General features: G+C 40.3%; 1 protein-coding gene across 1 annotated transcript in view; it reads left to right on the top strand.

Annotated features, from left to right (window-relative positions):
- LOC117806441 (nesprin-2-like) overlaps positions 1-24,139 on the top strand; it is a 34,702-nt gene extending 10,563 nt beyond the window's left edge. Inside the window, exons 2-7 of the mRNA XM_034675388.1 lie at positions 9,437-9,498; positions 20,780-20,875; positions 20,966-21,043; positions 21,148-21,240; positions 23,519-23,721; positions 23,932-24,139. Coding sequence (XP_034531279.1) covers positions 9,437-9,498; positions 20,780-20,875; positions 20,966-21,043; positions 21,148-21,240; positions 23,519-23,721; positions 23,932-24,139 — 740 coding nt within the window. The remainder of the gene's footprint in view (positions 1-9,436; positions 9,499-20,779; positions 20,876-20,965; positions 21,044-21,147; positions 21,241-23,518; positions 23,722-23,931) is intronic.
- The last annotated feature ends 546 nt before the right edge of the window (positions 24,140-24,685 follow it).

Here is a 24,685-nt window from a genome sequence, read left to right as displayed (position 1 = left end):
ATTCACTCACTGATGGTAGAGGCTGCTATGTAGTGAGGGACCATCAGTGTTAGCTACTCTCATTTGTTCACATTCATACACCTCTGAGCAACAGAGGGAGCAATTTGGGGTTCAGTGTCTTGCTCAAGGACACTTCGGCATGTGACTGCGGCATGATCGAACTGCCAACCTTCAGATTGATAGATGACTGACTCTACCCACTGAGCCACAGCCGACCTTGACAAGAGTGACATGGCAATACAAAAAGGACTTGTGTGTTCCAGGCCCCTGTCCTCGCCTTGTTCTGTCTTCCAGTCAAACTTTTGTTTCGAACCATTCCCTCATTGGTTGTGTTGCACTCATCCAAGAGTAAGTGTACTGCTGCCATGTCTTGGAAACTATTACTTATGGTCATAAATCACAGTTTAACTGGTTTGACTGGTATCCATATCTGTGAGAAAAGTTATGTATTTGTCAGGTTCTTGGGTATATTACAGTTTGTCTTACTGACAGGGAAAAAGGCCCTCTGTGATGAAAACCACTGTTGTTTCTTTGTATTTATAGCTAAGGTTATTGTTATTATATTTTTATTTTATTTTTATTGTAGTTCTTATTCTTATTCCTATTCTTATGCCTTGTACAAAGAGAGCACAGTTTACTGAAGTCAAATTCCTTGTGTGTTCAAGCATACTTGGCGAATAAAGCTGATTCTGATTCTGATTCTGAAATCCTCCCTCACTGGTTCAGCACGCTTTTTGTTTTAACACCCTCCCTAATGTTCCTACACTTTAAACAGGTTCACATGTCAAAGCTTTTAACACCAATGCACATCATATATTTAAAATGCATTCATCATTTACACTCAGTGTTGGACAGTAACAAAGCAAATTTACTCGAGTGCTGTACTTAAATACATGTTTTGAGTATCTGTAATTTACTTCAGTATTATATTTTGGGGGTACTTATGACTTTTACTCCACTACATTCAGAAGACAATTATTATACTTTGACTCCACTACATTTCTATCAATGCTCTAGTTCAGGGGTCCCCAAACTTTTTCCTGTGAGGGCCACATAACTTTTCCCTTCTCTGATGGGGGCCGGGGTCAGTTTGTAACAGAAAAAGTGTGACGATCGCAGGGGTGCCTAAACGTAAAACATTTATTGTTTTCCAGAAAGCCACACATAACCAAATATTAATAACTAGTGATGTTACGAGATGTGCCGAGGCTTCGAAGTGTGTGTCGAGTAACGGAGGGGGCGTATCGAGGCTTGCTTCATTGAGGGGAGGAGCCGAAAATGATGACGTCCGAAGCCTCGCTGCCCGGCTGTACCACGTGACTGCTTCGGCAAATGGTTCAGATTTTGCTGCGAGGTTTGACAGCAATATAAACCCCTCAGGCTCCGTTCATAATGTGAGTGCTTGATGGAGAGCTGCGGTCAGTTCAGAGTTTGGATAGAGTCTTGATAGTTTGGATACTAGAGTTTGGATAGCGTTTATATAGTTTAGAGAGAGAGAGAGAGAGAGAGAGAGAGAGAGAGAGAGAGAGATGGTTTGAAGATTTAGGAGTGAAAAGAGGACAGGTAAGAATTAGCCAACTAGAAAGAGGGGAATTAGGTGCGGACATATTGCTAATCTGTTGCAGACTTGGCCTAATGGTGAATAACACATCCATGAAATATTTGGCCAGGGTTTGAGTCCAGCCTGCGGCTTATTAATCAAATTTTTTTCACACTTTCTTCCAGTTTCTACACTGTCCTCTCCTCTATAAATAAAAGACGTCAAAGCCCCAAAATATAACTTTAAAAAAGAAAGAGGAGGATTTCCCCTGTGTGGTAACATTTTGATTTAATAACTCCTAAGCATATTCAGTGCCCTCTTCCTAGTTCCACAATCACTTTCACTGTCCTCTGCCTGCTTAAGCCAACTCCATCTTCCTAAAGTGACAGATAAATATAATTACACAACCTGCCATATCATATGATACTACCATTTTGGGAAAATTTACACACACAGAATACATTCAAAAATATTTTATCATACACATATATGATAATTTATGTACAGAAATGATTTGGTCATACATTTTTTGTAATTTAGTCATTCCCATAACAGACAAAAATTCAATGCATCACACATTATGTGGTTAAGATCCAGCTGCATGTAATGATAAACCTGGCCAGTAGGTGGTTTCGTGTGCACATGAAGCTTCGAGTAATGAACCCTTTCTCGAACCAATTGGCTCAAGTGGTTCAATGCCTCATGAGGCTTCATCTCACCATCACTATTAATAACCCTTTCCGGGATCTTCACAGAAAAAAAAGTCAGGAAATAAAAAATAACACTATTTATGAAATAATTTTTTTTTTTTTTTTTTTTTGCCAGTTCTGTTTATTGAGCAAAATTCAATGACATTGTAATTTGCATACAAATTTACAGTTTTTAGTTTTGCATTTAAACGGAAAAAGGAAAGAAAGAAAAAACCAAGACAACACAACAATGAGACTGAGAGAATGACACTCCTAACGGGAGGAACAAGGTGCATACATGTGCATAGTTATATACCTGTAGGGGTCCATAGATACAGAATTACCTGCACATTTACAATATGAATATATCAGTCACAGAACTCAAAAATGAAATAAATAATAACCAAATAACCCTCTCTGGGATCTTCACAGAAAAAAGTCAGGAAATAAATAACACTATTTGTGAAATAAATAATAACCAAATAACGTCTCTGGTAGGCTATTGTTCAGGGGGCCGGGCCAAATGTGGAGGCAGGCTGTATCCGCCGTAGTTTGGGGACCACTGCTCTAGTTACTCACTACTTTATCTTTGAAGTCAGCTCATGAATTTGTGGAGCAAACACAGAGCATCACTCAGATCAGGCATATCATGTAGAGTTGGTAATGATGGCTATATTTCTCCACCTGAGCACCCATGGTCATATCTTCAGCCTGTGTTAGAGGTTTTTGAAATGAAGAATGATATGTATCGTTTGAAATGTTCTTCCTGTTTCAAACATACAAACATTCACTGTCCAACCTGAGAAAGAGTGTTGAGCTACGCAACGTTTGTTTAACTCCAGATGAACATTTCAAACTAAGTTGTCTGTGCTTGGAGTAATTTAGTCTCTGTTTTTATCCCATGGTATTGTTTTTAGAGATTTCAAGTAATGTAATATATTGTGAAAATACAATGTTTTGAGATATTTTAAGAAGTACTTTGAATACTTCAGTATTTTTAAAAGCAAGTACTTCTCTTTCAATATATTTATTCTTTAAATAAAGATTTCACAGTACACAAAAACCCCACAAAGAAAATAAACCCATAATGCTCCCACAGAAAACATTGTCAAAACAAAGCAAAACAAGACAAAAAAATCAAATTAAAGACAGTGTTAGTACATGCAGCAAACACAACCTGAAACATGTACTGTATACATTTAACATTTTAATGTGATACAATTGACACCCCTATACTTATTACTCTTACCCATTCTTCTTTCAGATAAGTTGCTATTGGTGACCAGTCTGTTATAAAAACTTCAAGAGTGCCTCTGAGAACATGAGATAATCTCTCTAATGGTAAAATAGACATGAGTTTTTCATACCACGTTTTAATGTCAGGAGGCTCTTCATCCAGCCACTTCTGGAGAATAGTGAGCCGTGCCGCATAAAGAGCAATTCTAAGAATGTATCTGTGTTTTCGTTGATAGGTTGAATCTAATCCCAATACAAAACTAAATGGGTTTAAAGGAACATCAATTTTAAATATCTTCTTAATTTCCATTTGGACAGATTGCCAAAAACTTTGAACTTTAGGACAAAAGCAAGTACTTCAGTACTTTAACTCAAGTCATAATCTGACTGAACAACTTTCACTTGTATTGCAGTAATATACACTATATTACCAAAAGTGTTCGCTCACCTGCCTTGACTCACATATGAACTTAAGTGCCATCCCATTCCTAACCCATAGGGTTCAATATGATGTCGGTCCACCTTTTGCAGCTATTACAGCGTCAACTCTTCTGGAAGGCTGTCCACAAGGTTGAGGAGTGTGTTTATAGGAATTTTTGACCATTCTTCCAAAAGCGCATTGGTGAGGTCACACACTGATGTTGGTCGAGAAGGCCTGGCTCTCAGTCTCCGCTCTAATTCATCCCAAAGGTGTTCTATCGGGTTCAGGTCAGGACTCTGTGCAGGCCAGTCAAGTTCATCCACACCAGACTCTGTCATCCATGTCTTTATGGACCTTGCTGTGTGCACTGGTGCACAGTCATGTTGGAAGAGGAAGGGGTCCGCTCCAAACTGTTCCCACAAGGTTGGGAGCATGGAATTGTACAAAATGGTTTGGTATCCTGAGGCATTCAAAGTTCCTTTCACTGGAACTAAGGGGCCAAGCCCAGCTCCTGAAAAACAACCCCACACCATAATTCCTCCTCCACCAAATTTCACACTTGGCACAATGCAGTCCGAAATGTACCGTTCTCCTGGCAACCTCCAAACCCAGACTCGTCCATCAGATTGCCAGATGGAAAAGCGTGATTCATCACTCCAGAGAACGCGTCTCCACTGCTCTATGGTCCAGTGGCGGCGTGCTTTACACCACTGCATCCGATGCTTTGCATTGCACTTGGTGATGTATGGCTTGGATGCAGTTGCTCGGCCATGGAAACCCATTCCATGAAGCTCTCTGCGTACTGTACTTGGGCTAATCTGAAGGCCACATGAAGTTTGGAGCTCTGTAGCAACTGACTGTGCAGAAAGTCGGCAACCTCTTTGCACTATGCGCCTCAGCATCCGCTGACCCCTCTCCGTCAGTTTACATGGCCTACCACTTCGTGGCTGAGTTGCTGTTGTTCCCAAACTCTTCCATTTTCTTATAATAAAGCTGACAGTTGACTGTGGAATATTTAGGAGCGAGGAAATTTCACGACTGGATTTGTTGCACAGGTGGCATCCTATGACAGTTCCACGCTGGAATTCACTGAGCTCCTGAGAGCGGCCCATTCTTTCACACATGTTTGTAAAAACAGTCTGCATGCCTAGATGCTTGATTTTATACACCTGTGGCCAGGCCAAGTGATTAGGACACCTGATTCTGATCATTTGGATGGGTGAGCAAATACTTTTGGTAATATAGTGTATGACCAGGTGGATCTATACTCTGACTAAAGTAATGAAGCTGTGCACTTTTTCCACCACTGTTTACACTAAACCCACTTTACATGTTTTGGTAAACAAATTTGAATACAGAAGTCAACTGTATATCTTTATTAATTTAGATGTGTTGGTAGAAGTATGTAAATAACACGTAGTAGTAGTAGAAGATTTGCTTTTAGGTGATTTGTTGTCCCTCTTTCTAATGATATTACATATTTACCTCAGGGCCCTGTGCGAGGCTGTTTACGTCTCCAATGTGACGATTTCTTGCTTGCAGCTCTGTATGTGCTGAACGCTTTTCAGTGGTTTTCATTCCTGCTGGCTTTCTGCATGTTGAGGCAACACACAGACAAAATACTTGTTTGTGATCATTATGCTCAAGGGTTTCCCAAAACCAATGGGTGTTGGCCACAGTAGTAATCTGCTTTAGTTTTGGTTATAAACACTCTGTAAATTCATAAAGGGTAAACAAAGCTGCACGCCTACTGTTTTGATAAATACCACACGGTGACGTGATGACACCGTGAGAGCCGTAAAACCTCAGGGATTTGAAGAGCAAATTAAAAACTATGGTCACACCGGTAGCTGAATTAAAGGTGACATATCATGCAAAATTGACTTTTTAATGGTTCTCTACCTGAAATATGTTTCCCTGGCATGTCTACAAACCCCCTGAAAATGAAAAAAATCCATTCTGCCCCTGTTCTGATTTCTCCACCTTTCTGTAAACGTGTGTGAAACCAGCCGTTTCAGACTTCAGTGTTTTTGTTACGTAACAACAATATCCGCTCTGTCACAGAGTCAGAGCTCGGAGCTTGTTCAGCCCATAGACTGTATAAAATACAACTCAACTTCTCCGTTTTTCATTCCCTGCACAAATGTGTGCTCAGGAGGGAGGCATGCTAGTTGTAGGCTGTCTTGATAAACACAAAGGTCGGTTTTACTCCCCACGTCTGCAGATTTGAAGATCTAGTGGATGATTTTTATTTATCATGGATAAGTGCTAGCGCTAGTTAGCATAGCTACATATCATAGCTGCAGCTGTGTACCAAGACACATGTCTACATACTGACAAATAAAACAACAAGTAACAGAATCTGTGACCAATCCTTCAGAAAAGGTCCCGCTGCCTTTCTGGTAGAGGTCGGTTTTACTCCCCACGTCTGCAGATTTGAAGATCTAGTGGATGATTTTTATTTGTCATGGATAAGTGCTAGCGCTAGTTAGCATAGCCACATAGCTACATGTTCATAGCTGTAGCTGTGTACCAAGACACACGTCGACATACTGACAAATAAAACAACAAGAAACACTAAATCTGTGACCAATCCTTCAGAAAGGTCCCGCTGCCTTTCTGGCAGAGGTCGGTTTTACTCCCCACGTCTGCAGATTTGAAGATCTAGTGGATGTTTTCAGCCAACATGTAAACATTAGATCAACGTCCTGGACAGCCGAGGCCACATCCACTTCCTGAGGGGGCGTGGTCAGAGAGAAAACAGAGTGTTCTGAGGAGGACTGAAGAAGAGGGCTTTTCAGGCAGACCAAAATCTGATTTCAAAGTTTTTTTTTGAGCATGAACTTTAAAGACATGTTTTGGGGACCTCTTAGACCAATATATATTGATGAAAAAAGCGTGATATGTCACCTTTAAGTTAACAGATTTACATGAACAGCTTTGATTTGTGCCTCTTTTCAGTCCTCCATAAACTGTCCTGGAACGTCTATTGTCTTTGCTTGAAATGCTGTTCCAGCAGGTGCACACACAGGCTCCAGTTCACCTTTCAGTTTGCCACCTGAAGCCATTTAGCTGGTGTGCTAATTGGAAGTAGAATTACCTGTCATGTTTATTCTAGAGAGCTATCTCTCATTAGACAGTGAGATAGCTGATATTACCGTTAGGTAGCTGTCGGAGCTGGAAAGCTCTGCTGTTTGGAGGCGAAAAAGCAGGAAAAAGTTAACTAGTGTGATAATCCTAGATAGCTAACTCTCAGATTTAGAGTTTCCACCCGGCCCGTTTTTCCCAGAATTGTTCTCTTTTTTCACCAGCTGTCCCGGGAAAATAAAAATCTCTCCAGGGACACAATTTGTCCCGTTTTTGGAGGTAAATGCAAAAACCTCATTTGATTTCCTTCATTCTGTAGTCTAGAAAGGTCCTCCGTGCTTCTGCAGCTATTTAAAATTCAATCTGTTTTCTTCCCATCTATGCGTATGTCATGCTTGTAACTAGTAAGTTACAATCCTGACTGGGCTTATTCATTTTTTATTTTTTATTTTTTGATTAATTTCATTATATTATTATTTCCATGTGTGAGTATGTGCATGTATGTATGTATATGTGTGTATATATATGTATGTATGTAGGTGTATCTGGATATATATGGATATATATTTGTATTTTTATACTTATTGCTCTTTTACCTTTTCCAATTTTTTATTTTTTGATATTCACTTATTCATCGTATTATTGTTCCACTATTCTTTATTTTCCTGCTTAAGTACTTATCAGTCTTTTATTTTAAGTTATTATCACATATTATTGGTTTGTTTTTTCATTCATTTACTTTTTGTGTTTCTTATGCAAAAACATCACTTCCTTGAATTGTTTGCATTGATCATTTATTTATAATGTGTAAAATCTAAATAAAGAGATCAATCCTGACTGGGCCACACTGTCAGAGTTTGAATAAGTACGGCCGACCCAGGGAGACTAATTTTCCGCCACATGCATACCGGTGAAAATCTCTGTAAAATATGAAGGGAAATGGGGCGTTGGTGGCCTACTGGTCTAAGTGCCCCACATACAGAGGCTGCAGTCCTCGTCGCTGGGGTCGCAGGTTCGATTCCCGGCCGGTCGACCATTTCCTGCATGTCTTCCCCCGCTCTCTACTCCCCACATTTCCTGTCTCTCTTCAGCTGTCGTATGAAATAAAGGCAAAAAGGCCAAAAAATATAACTTTAAAAAAAAAAAGTATATATATGAAGGGAAAAACACATTGGAAACCAACGCAAAAACAAAAAAGCATCAAGCTGTGGAATCAAACAAACAAAAACAGGCAGCCATTACAACTTTATGACCAAAAAAGGTTCACTAGAAGAAGACAATGTTGCAGCGGCAGAGCTTCAGTGTCCTGTGTCTGAATTTGATGTTCATTTGGTCAGTCTGAACTGGTCATAGTGGCTGAGCCCTCCACCACAAACAATTGGTAGAGTGTCCCTTTATTTCACAAATCCAAGGTGGCAACCCTAAGGTTAGTTAGGTTTGGTTCTGAAGTGAGAGGAGGTGGTTGAATGATGAGTGACGCTGCGTCAGTCATATACAGTGGGGCAAAAAAGTATTTAGTCAGCCACTGATTTTGCAAGTTCTCCCACTTAGAAAGATGAGAGAGGTCTGTAACTTTCATCAGAGGTACACTTCAACTATGAGAGACAAAATGAGAAAAAAAATTGAATTTACAATAAATTCTTTAAAAATCCTACAATGTGATTTGTACGAAAATGACAGACCTCTCTCATCTTTCTAAGTAGGAGAACTTGCAAAATCAGTGGCTGACTAAATACTTTTTTGCCCCACTGTATATATAGACAGGGGCCCTGACGGGCGGCTGTGGCTCAGTGGGTAGAGATGGTTGGCGGTTCGATCCCAGCTCCGGCAGTCACCGAAGTGTCCTTGAGCAAGACACTGAACCCCAAATTGATCCCTCTGTTGTTCAGAGGTGAATGTGTACGAATGAGATCAGCTAATACTGATGGTCCCTCACTACATAGCAGCCTCTACCATCAGTGAGTGAATGGGTGTAAATGGGTAAATGTGAGGAGTAGTGTAAAAGCGCTTTGAGTGGTCAGAAAGACTAGGAAAGCGCTATATATGTACAAGTCCATTTACCATTTACCAGATGTCAGGACTGTTTGTAACTGAGATACAGGACATGCTTTCTTCACTATTAAGAGAGAACTGTCTTTGACCGTAAGAGACAGTGTTGTCTGCTGTCAGGTTTAGGCTTTTTCATGTTTTAGCTTTGAGTATAAATAACTTTTTCTGTCATGTTCTCAAAGGAGACAGTGCTGTTCATAATACCACAGTCTGACTGAGCCTGCAGCTAACTGTTCTCATAAACAGAGATTTACTGCTTACAGTAACTGCTATCCACTTCTATGATATTAACATGCTAGGGAACTGAGACTGTATCCCCTGTTACAGTCAACATGAAATGAATCTGTAGATATGACCTTGAACTGTATGAGGGATTTCCTGTTTTGACATTGTGTGTTTGTTCTTCTTTAACAGTGGAACAAGAACAGATCCAGAAGAAGACCTTCACCAACTGGGTCAACGCTCAGCTGGCAAAGGTGAGTTTGTGTCTCTGACCTCTGACCTCCCTAAATGGGCTGACTTTATCATCAATCAATCAACCTTTATTTGTATGGCGCCAAATCACAACAAACGTTATCTCAAGACGCTTTTACAAACATAGGAGGTCTAGACCACTCTATGTCAATATATATCTAATCTATCAGAATATATATCTAAAAAAGAAATGTTCATCAAAGACGACAGATTGGCCATAATCCTCCTGTCAGCCACCACCTCCACAGGGTCCAGGACTGAGCTGGCCTTCTTCACCAGTGTGTTCAGTCTTGCTCTCCTGTATCCTGTCCGCCCACAGCAGGTGAAATCCTTCCAAAGTGGCGTTCGTGTCAGGTGTTAGCTCTGTTAGCATGATGCTACTCTGCCAGTATTCCCTGTGGTGCTGGGTTAGCTCGTCCACCTTATCGTAGATAGATCTTCCATTCTCCATAACGGTGGGTGGAAGGACAGGTCCATGTCGTCTTTTCTAAGCTTGCACCTCAATACCAGCACGTCGTCCTTACCTCCTTCTCCTCAGCTCGCAGGGAACATGGGGCCTAGTGAACTTTAAGAGAACTGTCAATCAATCAATCAATCTTTATTTGTATAGCGCCAAATCACAACAAACGTTATCTCAAGACGCTTTTACAAACATAGGAGGTCTAGACTACACTATGTCAAATTATGAACAGAGACCCAACACCAAGACAGGGTAAGACTCAGTCTGACCCCACCTTAATCCACCATGAGCATTGCACATCGCAGTATTTAGCTAGTTACAGTGGAGAGGACAAACTTCCTTTAACAGGCAGAAACCTCAGGCAGAACCGGACTCATGTTAGACAGACATCATGCCTCGACAGAGTTGGGTCTGGAAAGACAGATAGAGGGGAGTAAGAGAGAGAAGGGATAGTGATGAGACGAGTCGTAGAAGCTGTTGCCGCTGGAGTCCAGCACGTCCGTATCAGCTGGAGTCCAGATCGTCCACAGCAGGAGGACGTCTACGGCAGCTCAGAGGAATCTACGAGACAATGGAGCTCAGGGACTCCAGAAAGGTCTATGGTTAGTAACTTTAATGGGACAGGGAGAGTTAAAGTAAGTGATGAGGGGGTTGGGGGGAAGAGGGTGAGCTAGGATCCCAGTGCGTCAGTGTGCCAGTTCCCCCTGCAGTCTAGGCCTATAGCAGCATGACAAAAGCTGGTCCAAGCCTGATCCAGCTCTAACTATAAGCTTTATCAAAAAGGAAAGTAGACTGTGTGGGATAAGGAGAGATTAGTCAATGATCAGTCCCTCCAGGAAGTTGCGATTTCGCGATCGCAACTATCAACGCAAATTCAACCAATCAGCGCGATTTTTTCGCGGCCTTGCAATTTTATACAATCACCGCAAATTTCCAGCAAATTTGACCAATCACCTTAACCTCAGCCCCTGTACGTCATCGGTTTCATCATCATTTTCACTTCCTTGGAACATAAACGTAAGTCCTCACTTGATCGGCACTTTTCAACAACAAAACACGCACAGAGAACGGGTGAAGAGAGGGGACAGCAGGCAGGACAAGTGACCATGACAACGGTTTTATTTATATACTCAAATACCCTTTTAGTATTAATAAGCTATAGATCATACGTTTTGATTTTGTTAATGAGACGATGAAGAGATGGAAACTTTAGTGGTGGACATTAAGAATCCATGTTTCCCCCTGTGCTGTGCATCTTTAAAGATGGCGTGATGACTTCCTGTGACAGGCTGAGTTATTATCTGAGGGGCTCAGTGTTAGCTTGGTCTCTACCTGCAGCAGGTGTGCTTTATGAACCAGCTCTCCTCACCTCCATGCATCTGTCTCATCTTCATTGATGATTTTTACCTCCCGGTGTGTGTTAGTGACAAAGACACAACCACATGGACGTCTGTTTAATATTTGATGTTTGATGTTTTTGCTGCTATCACCGTAAAAAGCTCTGCATCTACAGCTTGATTTAATCCAGTTTGGTGAAACATCAGACACATTCAGTAAGTTTTGATCAACTCCTTGTTGAAAGATGCAGATGCATTTCAGAGTGCCGTGAACTGACTCTGTCAAGTGCGCCTGTCACTGCAGGTGCATTCAGGGACCGTCGTAAATGTGCAATACAGCCCTTTCATGGCATTTTTCTGTGAATCAAGAGAATCAAAATACAGTCACAGTGGCCACAGAAAGAATGTGTTCTAAAAACAACTGTAATTTAGCGTATTGACTTTCCCCTGAGATGTTATTGGGGGAAAAAAGCTTTAAAAAAACTGAATTTTTCAAAAGCTGTCGCAAAATCAGGCTTTTTGGGCCGCAACAATCACAAAAAAAACTTGCGAAATCCTGGGATTTATTGATAGAATACATTCAAAACACATGCATTAAAATACATAATATCATACATAATCACGTTGAGAAAAAATCTGTGTTCAGATGAGCCAACAGAGACCTTTAACATTTCTAGAAATTAAGCAATTTGTATTAGAAGATTAAAGTCTTTAAGTTTAATGTAGTGTATGTAACAGGCATAGATACTTTAGGCTGTATGCACACTTTCTTACTGGGATTACCTCCTGAGGGTTAATTTTATCCAATCATAGACGAGGCCTATATTCACTGTCATGTTCATTCTCTCGGCTGAGTTGTTAAAGCTAAATAACAAAATGTAGGTGAGTAGGGACATGTGAGGGCATGAGCTCTGTCCTCAGGTTGCACGCATAATCCCTTACTCTAATGAATGGTTCATTATAAAGACGGGGCCTCTGGCATGATAAAAGCGCCTCATGCAGTTAACTTTACACATCTCATAAAAACAGTGATGAATGTGTTTTTGATAAAAAACCAAGCAGAGAGAATGATGGAAATAAACAATATTATGATTGTTCTGCAGTTAGATTGCTTTAAATTGAAATGTTTCTGGTGGTTTGTGGAGGATCTATTGCAATACTCTTCAGGCTACAAGAGTATCACATTGCACAAATATGAACACCAGATAGTAGGAATATCTTTCCTCTGAAAAAGTTGCAGCTCTTTATGCAAACACAATATCTTAGTTTGGTCCATTTTGAAAATCCTTCTACACATTAAATTGTCTTAATATTCTCCTTTGGAAAGGTCAGAGTTCTGACATAACAGCACAATTACAGTAAATTAATGTATTGGTTGTATTCCTTGTATAGCCCTACTTCTTTTTGTACACTTATCACATTTCTATTTCTGCTATGCAGTATATTTGTCTTGTGCTGGTTACATTTAAACTGTGCAATGTACACTATCTACTGCAAAATCCATTATTTACTGTGAAATACACATGGTCTACTGTACAACACATTATTCCCTGTGCAACACCCCACATAGCAAAATTGGTCTGATAGGTCTGGGCCAGATCTGGCATCAAGCCGGCACTGCTGGCTGACTGCTGGCATGGCAAGTGGCATGTCAACCGGATGTGGACCAGGTCTGGCAATGATGGCATTGTATATATGATGGCATGCCACATCTGGCCCGATTGTGGCTTGGTTCATGTGGCCCAGATCTGTCCATGCCGCCAGTGGCGATTCTAGGATTTATTTTGAGGGGGGGCCAATAGGGGGCCAATGCTATATTTTAAGAGGCACCCAATTGCCTTGTGTATAAATTGTGCTCTACAAATAAACTTGCCTTGTATGCATATCATATGTTTACATTATAAGGCCAAACACATGACAAACATGAACACATGTTAAATGAACTATGGAAGTAGAACAACAATGAATCCACTGCTTAAATAATAGAAAATGATGCCTCATCAAATGCATCAAAGTAAGTTAGAAGGCCTTTATATTTTGTTGTCTGTCCAAAAGATCTGGAGAGGTGTTGGGCCTCAAATATGAAGTGCAGCCCCTGATGTTACCAAAGGCAGGGTTTTATGTAGCCTACAGAAATAGAATACAGGTAACTTTAAAGTCATGGTATCGTTGCTATAAGGAAGGGAACAAGGCTGTCTAAAAGTGACACATTTCTGAATTGTATTGTTTACCTTTGTTAATAATAAATACAAATATTTTACTATTAAATAATAGTCTCTGCACTGCAGGACTGAGAGATACAGGAAATCATTCATCCTGCAGCCATTAGGCTTCAGAACTCTCTAGCCAATGGGAGATGAGCTGACAGTCACCTGACTTACTTGTTTTATGTTTTATGTTTTATGTGAATTTTATAATTTTATCTGCCAGACACCTGAATTTCCCCCTTCAGGGATGAATAAAGTACATTCTATTCTATCTACAGATCTTTACAACTTGCATTATTTACAATAGCATGAGTCTCCTGTTTCCATGCTGAGTGGCAAATTGTGTGACAAATAAAAAAACACACCTTGGCTAGTTTTCGTGTCACATAAACATTAATGCAGGAACCCCTTGACAGTTATTTCCCATCTAGTTGGCACGTTTCATTAGCTTCGCTACCTAATATTTGTTATAACATCAACTTTTTGTCAGCAAAATGTTAAATGATGACCTAAAGATAATGGGTAAAAGTAGGAGTTAAGATAAAACATTGGTAACTCGTTTGTGTTATTGAATTTGGCCGAGTCTGGTCGAGTCTAAGTGTATTGTGGGCCAGAACCGGTCCAGACCAATTTTGCTATGTGGGACAATGTATGTGGCTCTACATTATTTATTGTTCAATTTACAATATCTAGCATGCAATACAATATTAACAGTATACATTTTTTATGCAATACAATATTTACTGTGAAATACTCATTATCTGCAATACAGGATTTACCTTGCTACACATTATCTACAGTGGTATACTTTATTAAGCATGCAATATACATTATCTGGTGTGCAATACCTTCTTACCAGTGTAGTATACATTCATTTCCATGCAACACAGAATTTACTATGCAATATGCATTATCCAGCATGCAATACATTACCCACTGTGCAATACTGTATATTATCTACAGAGCAGTACACTGTTTATCATGCAATATTCATCATCTAGTGTGCAATTCATTCAACTGTGCTATCGGCTTTATCTTTCATGCAATACATTATTTACTATGCATTAAAATATCTTATATTACATTTTCAGAGAGACCTCAAGGAGAAAAGATTATCAAAATAAATCAACAAGTTTTATGATGGTTAATAAGATATTGAAAATGCATTGAACTATCATTCTGTTTTTATCACCAACTTGCCACCTTTTCACGTCAGCACTTTGTGTTGACAGTAAATACAACCTTGTGTAAGCCTTTTCTTTGCACATGTTTTGCTAAAGGTTATTGTCTTGTTGTCAAACTACCCTCCACCATGAGTCAGCAGCAGACGTCCTGCCTCATGGTGGAGGTCAGCTGTGACAGTGGAGGACACGGGTTGGAGGTGGGGTACTGTATGTAAATATAGCATTGAGGAGCAAGGTTCACAGCAGACAGACAGACAGCAACAGACGGCTACCACCCCTCCCCCTTCTTCTGATCCACCACCGCCCACCATCCACACCCCCTCTTGATCCACCCATAGACACCCACCCATTTCAGAGAGGACTCTGCCAATAAATGAATGGTGGGGATAATTGTTAATCCTTTGGAGGTTATTCACATTAGAGCTCACATTGCAAATCAACCTTTTGTCACATGTGTTGGTTTTCTTTTTATAATGCTCTGTGACCTCATTTCAAACCATGCATGTGCTGACATTCAACAGGTGGGGATATTATTATAAGTGTCTAAACAAAGGTTATAATATTGTAAAAACTTGTTTGTTTGTTTTTTAAATATTCTATTTTTAATTTTTTAAATGTATTAACAAGACAAAACAAATACAATCAAACAGGGTTCAGACATGTGAAATGAAATAAAATTGATAATAAAAATAAAATGAAGAAAAAAAACAGATAAATAAATTAATAGAAAACGTGAAGAAAAATTGAGTTTAAAATAATTAAAAATGACAAAATGAATGAAGAGAAAATAAATAAATAAATAAAAACACATATACATATATACACACATACACTGTCATTTATTGTGGATTTTGGGTCCTTTACACTGTGCTCTTATAAATAACTTCTTTTTTTTAAGTTACATTTTTGGGCTTTTAATCTCTATTTAATAGGACCGTTGAAGAGAGACAGGAAATGAGGAGAGAGAGCGGTGGAAGACATAATAATAATAATAATAATAATAATAATAATAATAATAATAATAATAAAAATTCCAGAGCTGGGGAGCAGAGCAGCTGAAGGCTCTGCTGCTCTGCTCCCCAGCTCTGGAATTAGCCTTTTTAGTGAGACCAACAAGCAATTCTAAGTTTGACAAACCTAAATCTTAGTAGAAACAACATGAAAAAACTAATTAGATCAACATGTTTCTACAGGTATATTGAGTTGTAAAAACATGAACATGTAACTTCCCTGAACTAAGCATCGTGTTGGATCAATTTATAATTAATACTTCTGCAAACATGTCTAAAATGTTAACTCAACAAAGTATTTTGTTGAATCAATTTATCTTTTAAAGGTGACATATCATGCAAAATGGACATTTTAATGGTTCTCTACCTGAAATATGTTTCCCTGGCATGTCTACAAACCCCCCAAAAAATGAAAAAAATCCATTCTGCCCCTGTTCTGATTTCTCCACCTTTCTGTAAATGTGTGTGAAACCAGCCGTTTCAGTTTTCAGTGTTTTTCATACGTCACAACGCCATCCGGTCTGTAACAGGAAGTCAGAGCTCGGAGCTTGTTCAGCCCATAGACTGTATAAAATACAGTACATATTAGTACGGTACATATTAGTCAAGCCTATTTGTTGTTTCTTTGTATTTATAGCTAAGGTTATTGTTATTATATTTTTATTTTATTTTGTATTGTAGTTCTTATTCTTATTCCTATTCTGCCTTGTACAAAGAGAGCACAGTTTACTGAAGTCAAATTCCTTGTGTGTTCAAGCATACTTGGCGAATAAAGCTGATTCTGATTCTGAAATACAACTCAACCCCTCCTCTGTTTTTCATTCCCTGCACACATGTGTGCTAACAAGGAGCTTAGGAGGGAGGCATGCTAGTTGTAGGCTGTCTTAATAAACACAAAGGTCGGTTTTACTCCCCACGTCTGCAGATTTGAAGATCTAGTGGATGATTTTTATTTTCCATGGAAAAGTGCTAGCGCTAGTTAGCATAGCCACATAGCTACATGTTGTAGCTGTAGCTGTAGCTGTAGCTGTAGCTGTAGCGGTAGCTGTAGCGGTAGCGGTTCCTTCAGAAAGGTCCTGCTGCCTTTCTGGTAGAGGTCGGTTTTACTCCCCACGTCTGCAGATTTGAAGATCTAGTGGATGATTTTTATTTATCATGGATAAGTGCTAGCGCTAGTTAGCATAGCCACATAGCTACATGTTCGTAGCTGTGTACCAAGACACACGTCGACATACTGACAAATAAAACAACAAGAAACACTAAATCTGTGACCAATCCTTCAGAAAGGTCCTGCTGCAGGCGCCTCTCCATCAGGATCAGATTCTGGATCAGATTCAGAGGGTTGAAGTAACGTGATCTCTGAGCAGCCGCGTATATTCAGCCAACATGTAAACATTAGATCAACGTGCTGGAGAGCCGAGGCCACATCCACTTCCTGAGGGGGCGTGGTCAGAGAGAAAACAGCCTGTTCTGAGCAGGGCTGAAGAAGAGGGTTTTTCAGGCAGACCAGAATCTGATTTCAAAGTGTTTTTTTGAGCATAAACTTTAAAGACATGTTTTGGGGACCTCTTAGACCAATATATTTTGATGAAAAAAGCGTGATATGTCACCTTTAAGGCAGCCAGGCAACTTTTTTCCTGACTTGTTCATCTTACTTGTAACATTTGGTTCATTAAAAAAACAAGTACTTGTCATTTCTTAAAACAACCTAAGCCTCAATTTTCAAAAAATACTACATCAAAATGATTTCTCAACATGGGACAACATTCAAAATACTTTATTCAATGTCAAAACTGACCATAGCTTTGTTGTATTAATATGACTTGGCATCAGAATGCTATCATGAAGAATGGATTAATGTTCAATATTGATCTAGAAGTGAACACTTAGCTTACAACACTGTAAGCAGAATAACAGAGGAATGCTCTCAATATATAAGAACTATGTAGGTTTAAAAACAGAAACTAAGGTGTAAAAAAGTCTACAAATATCACACATTGAACATTTCTCTTCTGGTAAACACTTATCTTCTGCACTGCATGCAGAAAAGTATTAAAACATTGATCCATACTGAGTGTCTCTTGCAGCACATGGCATCGTAAAGGTTGGTCACTCCAGTGACTATAAGGGGTTTCCTGTGCATTTGTGCAGGGACCATACTTACACCTAGTTGTATCAACAAGGAAATCTATGTTACCTGAACTACTCTGGTTGGACTGATTAGTTGGACACTATTTGACTTGCTATTTCAAGTAAAACTGACATTTAAGTTGAACTGATTTAAGAAAGTGAGCTGAGGTTACTAAAACCTAAAATCTCTTTTTACAGTGTTCTAACGGCAGATCAGAGGTGGAGAGACTTCGCCCCACCCTGCGTTTCACTTTGCAGTCGAGCCGTAACAGCATCATAAATGCCCCACTGTGAACTAGCAGAGCTTATTGATTTCTCTGATCACCATCTTTCAGCCTGATGTGACTCTTCATCTCAACTAAATCAGTGTTCACTCTGTCAGTGGGACACATTAGCGAAACACATCCATGTCAAAGTTTAGTAAATAGCCTGAAGTATAAAATCAATCATGTAAATACAGAACAGAAAGGACCTCACCATTGAAAACTTGAATCATCAAAACAACATCTTGAACTGCTGGTTAGGAAGGATGGTATTGTCGCAGGAACAACACAAAGTATGTTGTTGTCCTCAGCAGTCCTCATGCATTCTGATGCACTTTTTGGGGTTTTTTATAAAGTGCTGCCATGAATACCCTGATTTATTCAATCCTTTACGTTGGCCTTATAAAGCCTGACAAGCATGGAATCAATGATTTATGGCGTGTTAGATGAAATTGTAAAACCACCAATATCGTTATTATTTGACAAAGATTTCTCGTCTTTAAAATGTCAGATTCTGAGAAACTGAAAAGGCATCTGAGCTGGACCATCACATGTTTAAATGATTGATTATGATTGGATGTCATAAGGAGCCGTCATCCTTTAACTTGAGCTTCATAAACATGCACAAATGTAGAAGTTAAATCCCTTACAGATTTTATTTTCAACCCTGTAGATTTCCAAGTATTCAGGGTGTTTCAGGAGAAGATTTTTAAGACACATTTCTCACATGCTCCAGTCCTTTTTGTTGCATATTTTAATAAGAGGAGTAGGGACATTTTTGTGTTTTGTGTAGCTAAATCCTTAAAATGTTAATCCAGACATGTGTTAAGCCAAATGTAGGGAACATTTCTTCATGCATTTCATAAAATCTGTATGCAGCCTGATCCAGGGCTGGACTGGGACCAAAAAATGGCCCAGGCATTTTTGGCCATGGCGGCCCACCATGATACGATATGCGAAAGCACACAACATACCAGAGGATATATGTGTTGTTTCAAAAATTAAATTAAAGCGCAGCAGCACACATGGAAGAGAGTAACCATGTTAAAAAATGGATACACTCTTTCACTACTCACAGAGACTTTCATCTTGGGAGAGATGGACACAGTGTCATCATTTCCATCTTGAAGTGAAAGTGGATGTCAAAGAAACACTGCTAGTGATGTCTTTTCAATGTTTAATGAAATATACTGTTTATACAAATACACAATTAAGACCACAGTAAGACCATATATCCCTGTAAAATAAAGAGCTCCTCGTCAAAGTGGCACCTTCAAGTATGGAAAACAGAGAGAATGAGAGAGAAAGAGAGAGAGAGAGAGATGCAGAGACAGGCAGACAAAAGAAAGAAAGAGAGCAGGGATCAGTTAAGGTATAGTTTAAATAATGTTTAGGTGAACAGAGAGATAACAGCTTATTTTGTACTTAAATATGCTGAGACAGAAGGCTGCATGGACCTTGGTGCTCTGAGGGAGACAGACAGCAGAGGTCAGGTCAGATATGCTAGATTCATCTGATACTGTCTCTTCTAGAATTAAAATAAGAACTATTTAATAAAGTCACAATGAAAGAAAAAGAACACATGTAAACTCCACATCAGGAGAAGGCAAACCTTCACTCCAAAGGGAGAGAAAGAGAGGACAAGTGGGTCAAGAGTGAGGATGAGATTATTTCAAAACATTTACATTGACAGTATTGGTGTCTTTAAAATAATGCAATAATAGATGGTTGCATTCATTACAGTCACTCTGTAAAAGTAGTAGGCTTTAGGATCATCCAGGTGGATGTCAGTAAGAACACATAACAACAGTATACAGTATAGTAAACTTACAAATGTGAAGCATGCCTGTGAAGTCCACACCAATGAAAGGCACATCCCTGGAACACCCCTGGGGGACAGGGGCTGCACCTGCTGCCGCAGTCCAGCTTGAGGTGGCGATGGCAAACATAGCAGTAAGTTTGCCATGTTTTGCTGTCCACTTGTTTTTAGCTTTTTATCTCGCAGCTTTTCTGCCCCCCCCCCTTGCGCTTTTGTTGTTGATCCATTTCCACTCACTTCTCTCCAACTCCTGTCAGCTCTAATGGCAACATTTGATAACTTGGGTCAAGCAGGAGGTGAGGGGTGGGCCGAGGAAGGCTGAGAGATTTAATTGTTTTTTCATAAATCAACAAATGGATCATCGCGGTCGATACAAATGATTTATAATATTGTAACGTCCGTCCGGACGCTGCAATGATGACGAGCCGATTAGTGAACACAAGAGCTTTATGAACTGGTCACTGTCGGCCGTGACCACGCCCACTAACAAAACCAAAATGATTAAATGAAAGAACTAACAACTTCTCCTGTGCTGTCTCTCGTCCTTCAAGCTCACACACTCGCTCACTCACACACCTCAGCCCCTCCCTCCTGCTGCACTGCGTGCCACTCACTGATGCCTTCACTAACTGTCAACACTGTAGGAATTAGGAACATCTGCACTGAACACATTTAACAAACAATAGCTGTTACAGTATACTTTTTGGGTTAAATTATGACAGCCCAGGGCCGGCCCAAAAATGTGTGTCGGCCAACCGGGCATTGCCCGGTACGCCAGATGGCCTGTCCATGCCTGGCCTGATCCCATGAATCCGCTCCCCCTGTGTGTTTCTAAACATGAGTACAAGAACTAAACCATGTGTGTTTTGACAGCGGAGGCCTCCATGCATGGTCCTCGATCTCTTCAATGATTTCCGTGACGGCTCCAAACTGTTGGACCTGCTGGAGGTGATGTGCGGCCATCGCCTGGTGAGTTTCCCTCTCAGATCGACATGTTTCAATCCAACAGATCAAAGTTTTAAGAGACTAACTGACTTCACTCTGACTTCACTTTTGCAGAGCCGGGAGAGAGGCAGGGGGATGTTTCAGCACAGGAGCAACATCGAGAAAGCTCTTTCCTTTCTGAAGCAGAAATCGGTGAGTGAGACCCCTCTGACTGAACGCAATCACAAACCTTTTATAACTACTAATGTTTATAAGATACATTCAGAGTGTCAATCAGGACTTTGTCTTCTCCTCAGATCAAACTCGTCAACATTCACATTCCTGACATTATGGATGGTAAACCGTCCATCATCCTGGGTCTCATCTGGACAATTATCCTACAGTATCATGTGAGTTTGAGAGTTGTAGCTTTTATTATTCATCTCTGCTTGTTGTGTGTTGTGTTCAAGGGCATAGGTTTGATTTTTACATTGGTTGGGACATCCCCCCCACTCATGTGAAAATGTCTTAACTTACTGTGAGCCCCATCTAACAAGTCTGCAATGCAACACTCAACTCATGTCTGAGCCTGAGACCACAGACAGAGGATTTTATAATCCTCTTTCTATTGAAGACTCAAGACTTTGTAGCTTCTTACTAAATCTGTATTATCTGACTGTCTTTTCCTCCCCTCCTCCCCTGTTCATATAATTTAGACATTGACAGGTTCTTTATTTTAATCTCTGAGTTATGTCAAGTTACTACAGCTGACAACATGCTGCTTCCTGTTATAGTTATTTTAAAGTACAGTTTTTTGGACTACGTGACATGAGGGGACTTTTATTGTGAAATATTTTTCGGAAATGAAATGTTAATCATTGAAGTAACTTAACTTTGATTAGCGGTGGCCTTCAGGAGTTATATTATTTACATTTCTTCATCTTGCCAAAAGTCACAGCTACAGCCATCGATCCTACACGTTTTGGACTTTAGAAAACCAAGTGTTAAAGGTGACATATCATGCAAAATGGACTTCTTAATGGTTCTCTACATCCTGTCTGTAACGGAAGTCAGAGCTCGGAGCTTGTTCAGCCCATAGACTGTATAAAATACAACTCAACCCCTCCTCTGTTTTTCATTACCTGCACACGTGCGTGCTAACAAGGAGCTTAGGAGGGAGGCATGCTAGTTGTAGGCTGTCTTAATAAACACAAAGGTCGGTTTTATTCCCCGAGTCTGCAAATTTGAAGATCTAGTGGATGATTTTCATTTATCATGGAAAAGTAGCATAGCTACATAACTACATGTTTGTAGCTGCAGCTGTGTACCAAGACACACGTCGATATACTGACAAATAAAACAACAAGAAACACAGAATCTGTGACCAATGGTTCAGAAAGGTCCTGCTGCCTTTCTGGCAGAGGTCGGTTTTACTCCCCACGTCTGCAGATTTGAAGATCTAGTGGATGATTTTTATTTATCATTGAAAAGTGCTAGCGCTAGTTAGCATAGCCACATAGCTACATGTTCGTAGCTGTGTACCGAGACACACGTCTACATACTGACAAATAAAACAACAAGAAACACTAAATCTGTGACCAATCCTTCAGAAAGGTCCTGCTACAGGCGCCTCTCCGTCAGGATCAGATTCTGGATCAGATTCAGAGGGTTGAAGTAACGCGGGTCTGTGAGCAGCCGTGTATATTCAGCCAACATGTAAACATCAGATCAACGTGCCGGAGAGCCGAGGGCACATCCACTTCCTGAGGGGGCGTGGTCAGAGAGAAAACAGCCTGTTCTGAGCAGGGCTGACAAAGAGGGTTTTTCAGGCAGACCAAAATCTGATTTCAAAGTGTTTTTTTGAGCATAAACTTTAAAGACATGTTTTGGGGACCTCTTAGACCAATATATATTGATGAAAAAAGCGTGATATGTCACCTTTAACACACTTTGAAGCAGGTAGAGCCGTGGTAACAGATGAAAATACCTGCAGCCCGAGCTGCAGAGCTCTGCTTCTGTTTGATGAGCGTAGTTCTGCCCTCCTGAAGTGTCGTACCTTTGCGCCGCCTCCAAGTTTGGGAAGCACTGGCCTACAGGGAGCTAAACCAACCAAAAAACAGACCGGTCTCAAAGACGTATTTGGGAGGCGGTACCGAAGTGGGAAAGGACTTAACCTTTTGTGTGTCGCATGAACCGCATTTTTTTCCCCTTCAACCTTAATATTGGTGGTAGACATGTCCCTCTGGTCCATACACAATTCTACGCCACTGGTTGTGTTCATAGTTTCTTTTTGGTACATTTCTCACTCAGATCTTTCCTCACCAAAAAAAATGGGGGGACCCATCATGTTGCAATTCTGCAACAACCGAATTTCCCCCTGGGGATCAATAAAGTATTATTTTAACTTATCTTAAAACCTCATACACAGTCAGTTTCTTGGGAATGTAAAGCAGTTGTTCTTCAATGTTCTGTAGTTTTCTGATATGTTTATGAGCATGATTAGATTGAAGTTTAGTCAGCTGGAAGTCCCACAGAAATCTGATATAGTTACATTTCTGTAAAGTGTTTTAGTCTCTGCATAAGAGAAGTTTTCTCTCCCCTTGTCTTGGAGTTTTTCTATAGTTTTAAAGCTCTCAATATAAGTCCCTATAGTCTAAAACAGAGGCTGTGTGCTGCTTGATTTCTTAGATCGAGGAGTTGGCCAGCAGCCTCAATTTCAGCTCCCGTCAGTCCTCCATGGAGTCTTTGAACACCTTGGACTCGCGCTCCTCCCTGTCCAGCCGCTCCACCAGCAGCAGTCCGGTTCCTCCACGAGGGTCACCGCTCCACCAAAAGTTCAGAGTTTCTGCAAAGAAGGCTCTGCTGCTCTGGGTCCGGGAACAATGCCACAAGTAAGCACCAGCTCAACTTGATGCTGGAAGATACAAGTGAATGTGTTTATTGTAGCTTCTGTTAGCTTGTTCTTAAATCTAAAGCCCACATGTGTCAGATTTCTGCATTTCTGAATTTTAAGCATCAACATTATCAACACACTGTCCCAGGCAGCGTCAGTAATTGGTTATAGATTTGAATGAAGTTGTACAATTCTTTGTTTGCTTCAGAGCTGGCTGCACATTAAACGTTAAAGACTTCAAAGCCAGCTGGAGGAGCGGGGTGATCTTCCTGGCGATCCTTTACGCTCTGAGGCCGGACCTGGTGGATCTGTCCAAAGCCAGAACCAGAAGCAACAGGCAGAACCTGGAGGAGGCTTTTCACATCGCTGAGAGGGAGCTGAGGATCCCCAGACTGCTCGACCCAGATGGTGAGTAGATTCAGCTTCAGGAGGAGGTGACTGCACAGCTACAGAAGAATGGATAGAGATACAAAGAAAGGATGTTTGACTTCTTTGTTTCAGACATTGTTGTCAGGGATAGTAAAAGTTTGACTTCAGGGAACAAGTAAAAGTGTGATAAGTCAAGGAGGGATAATGATCAGGTTGTAACGCAGACTGGATCCCCATCAGGATGAGCAGGACCTCAGCGTGAGATGTGTCAAGTGTTGATTTCATGCAGCAGCTTTAACTCTGTTGACTTCTGTAATTGCAAGTGTACCAAACTTCTGTATGTGCATTGATATGATTACATATTAGTCCCCCAGAGTCTGTGATTACAACCACATCGCTAGCAGCAGTCTGTTCTTCATAGCAACAGTCTGTTATCCAGAATGAATGAACTTTTTTGCTTTGTATTTATCAATCAGGATCAAGATCTTAAAGTGATAGTGTGTTTCTTTTGAAGTGTGGTTGTTTAAGGTACATGCATAGACTGGGCCCATGCAGAAGTGCTATATACTGCAGTTCCTCAAGTGTCCGCTTGA

Source organism: Notolabrus celidotus, chromosome 22 (assembly GCF_009762535.1).
Source record: "Notolabrus celidotus isolate fNotCel1 chromosome 22, fNotCel1.pri, whole genome shotgun sequence".
In the NCBI taxonomy this organism is placed as follows: Eukaryota; Metazoa; Chordata; class Actinopteri; order Labriformes; family Labridae; genus Notolabrus; species Notolabrus celidotus.
The sequence above is the reverse complement of the archived record's forward strand: the minus strand, read 5'-3'. Positions and strand labels throughout refer to the sequence as shown.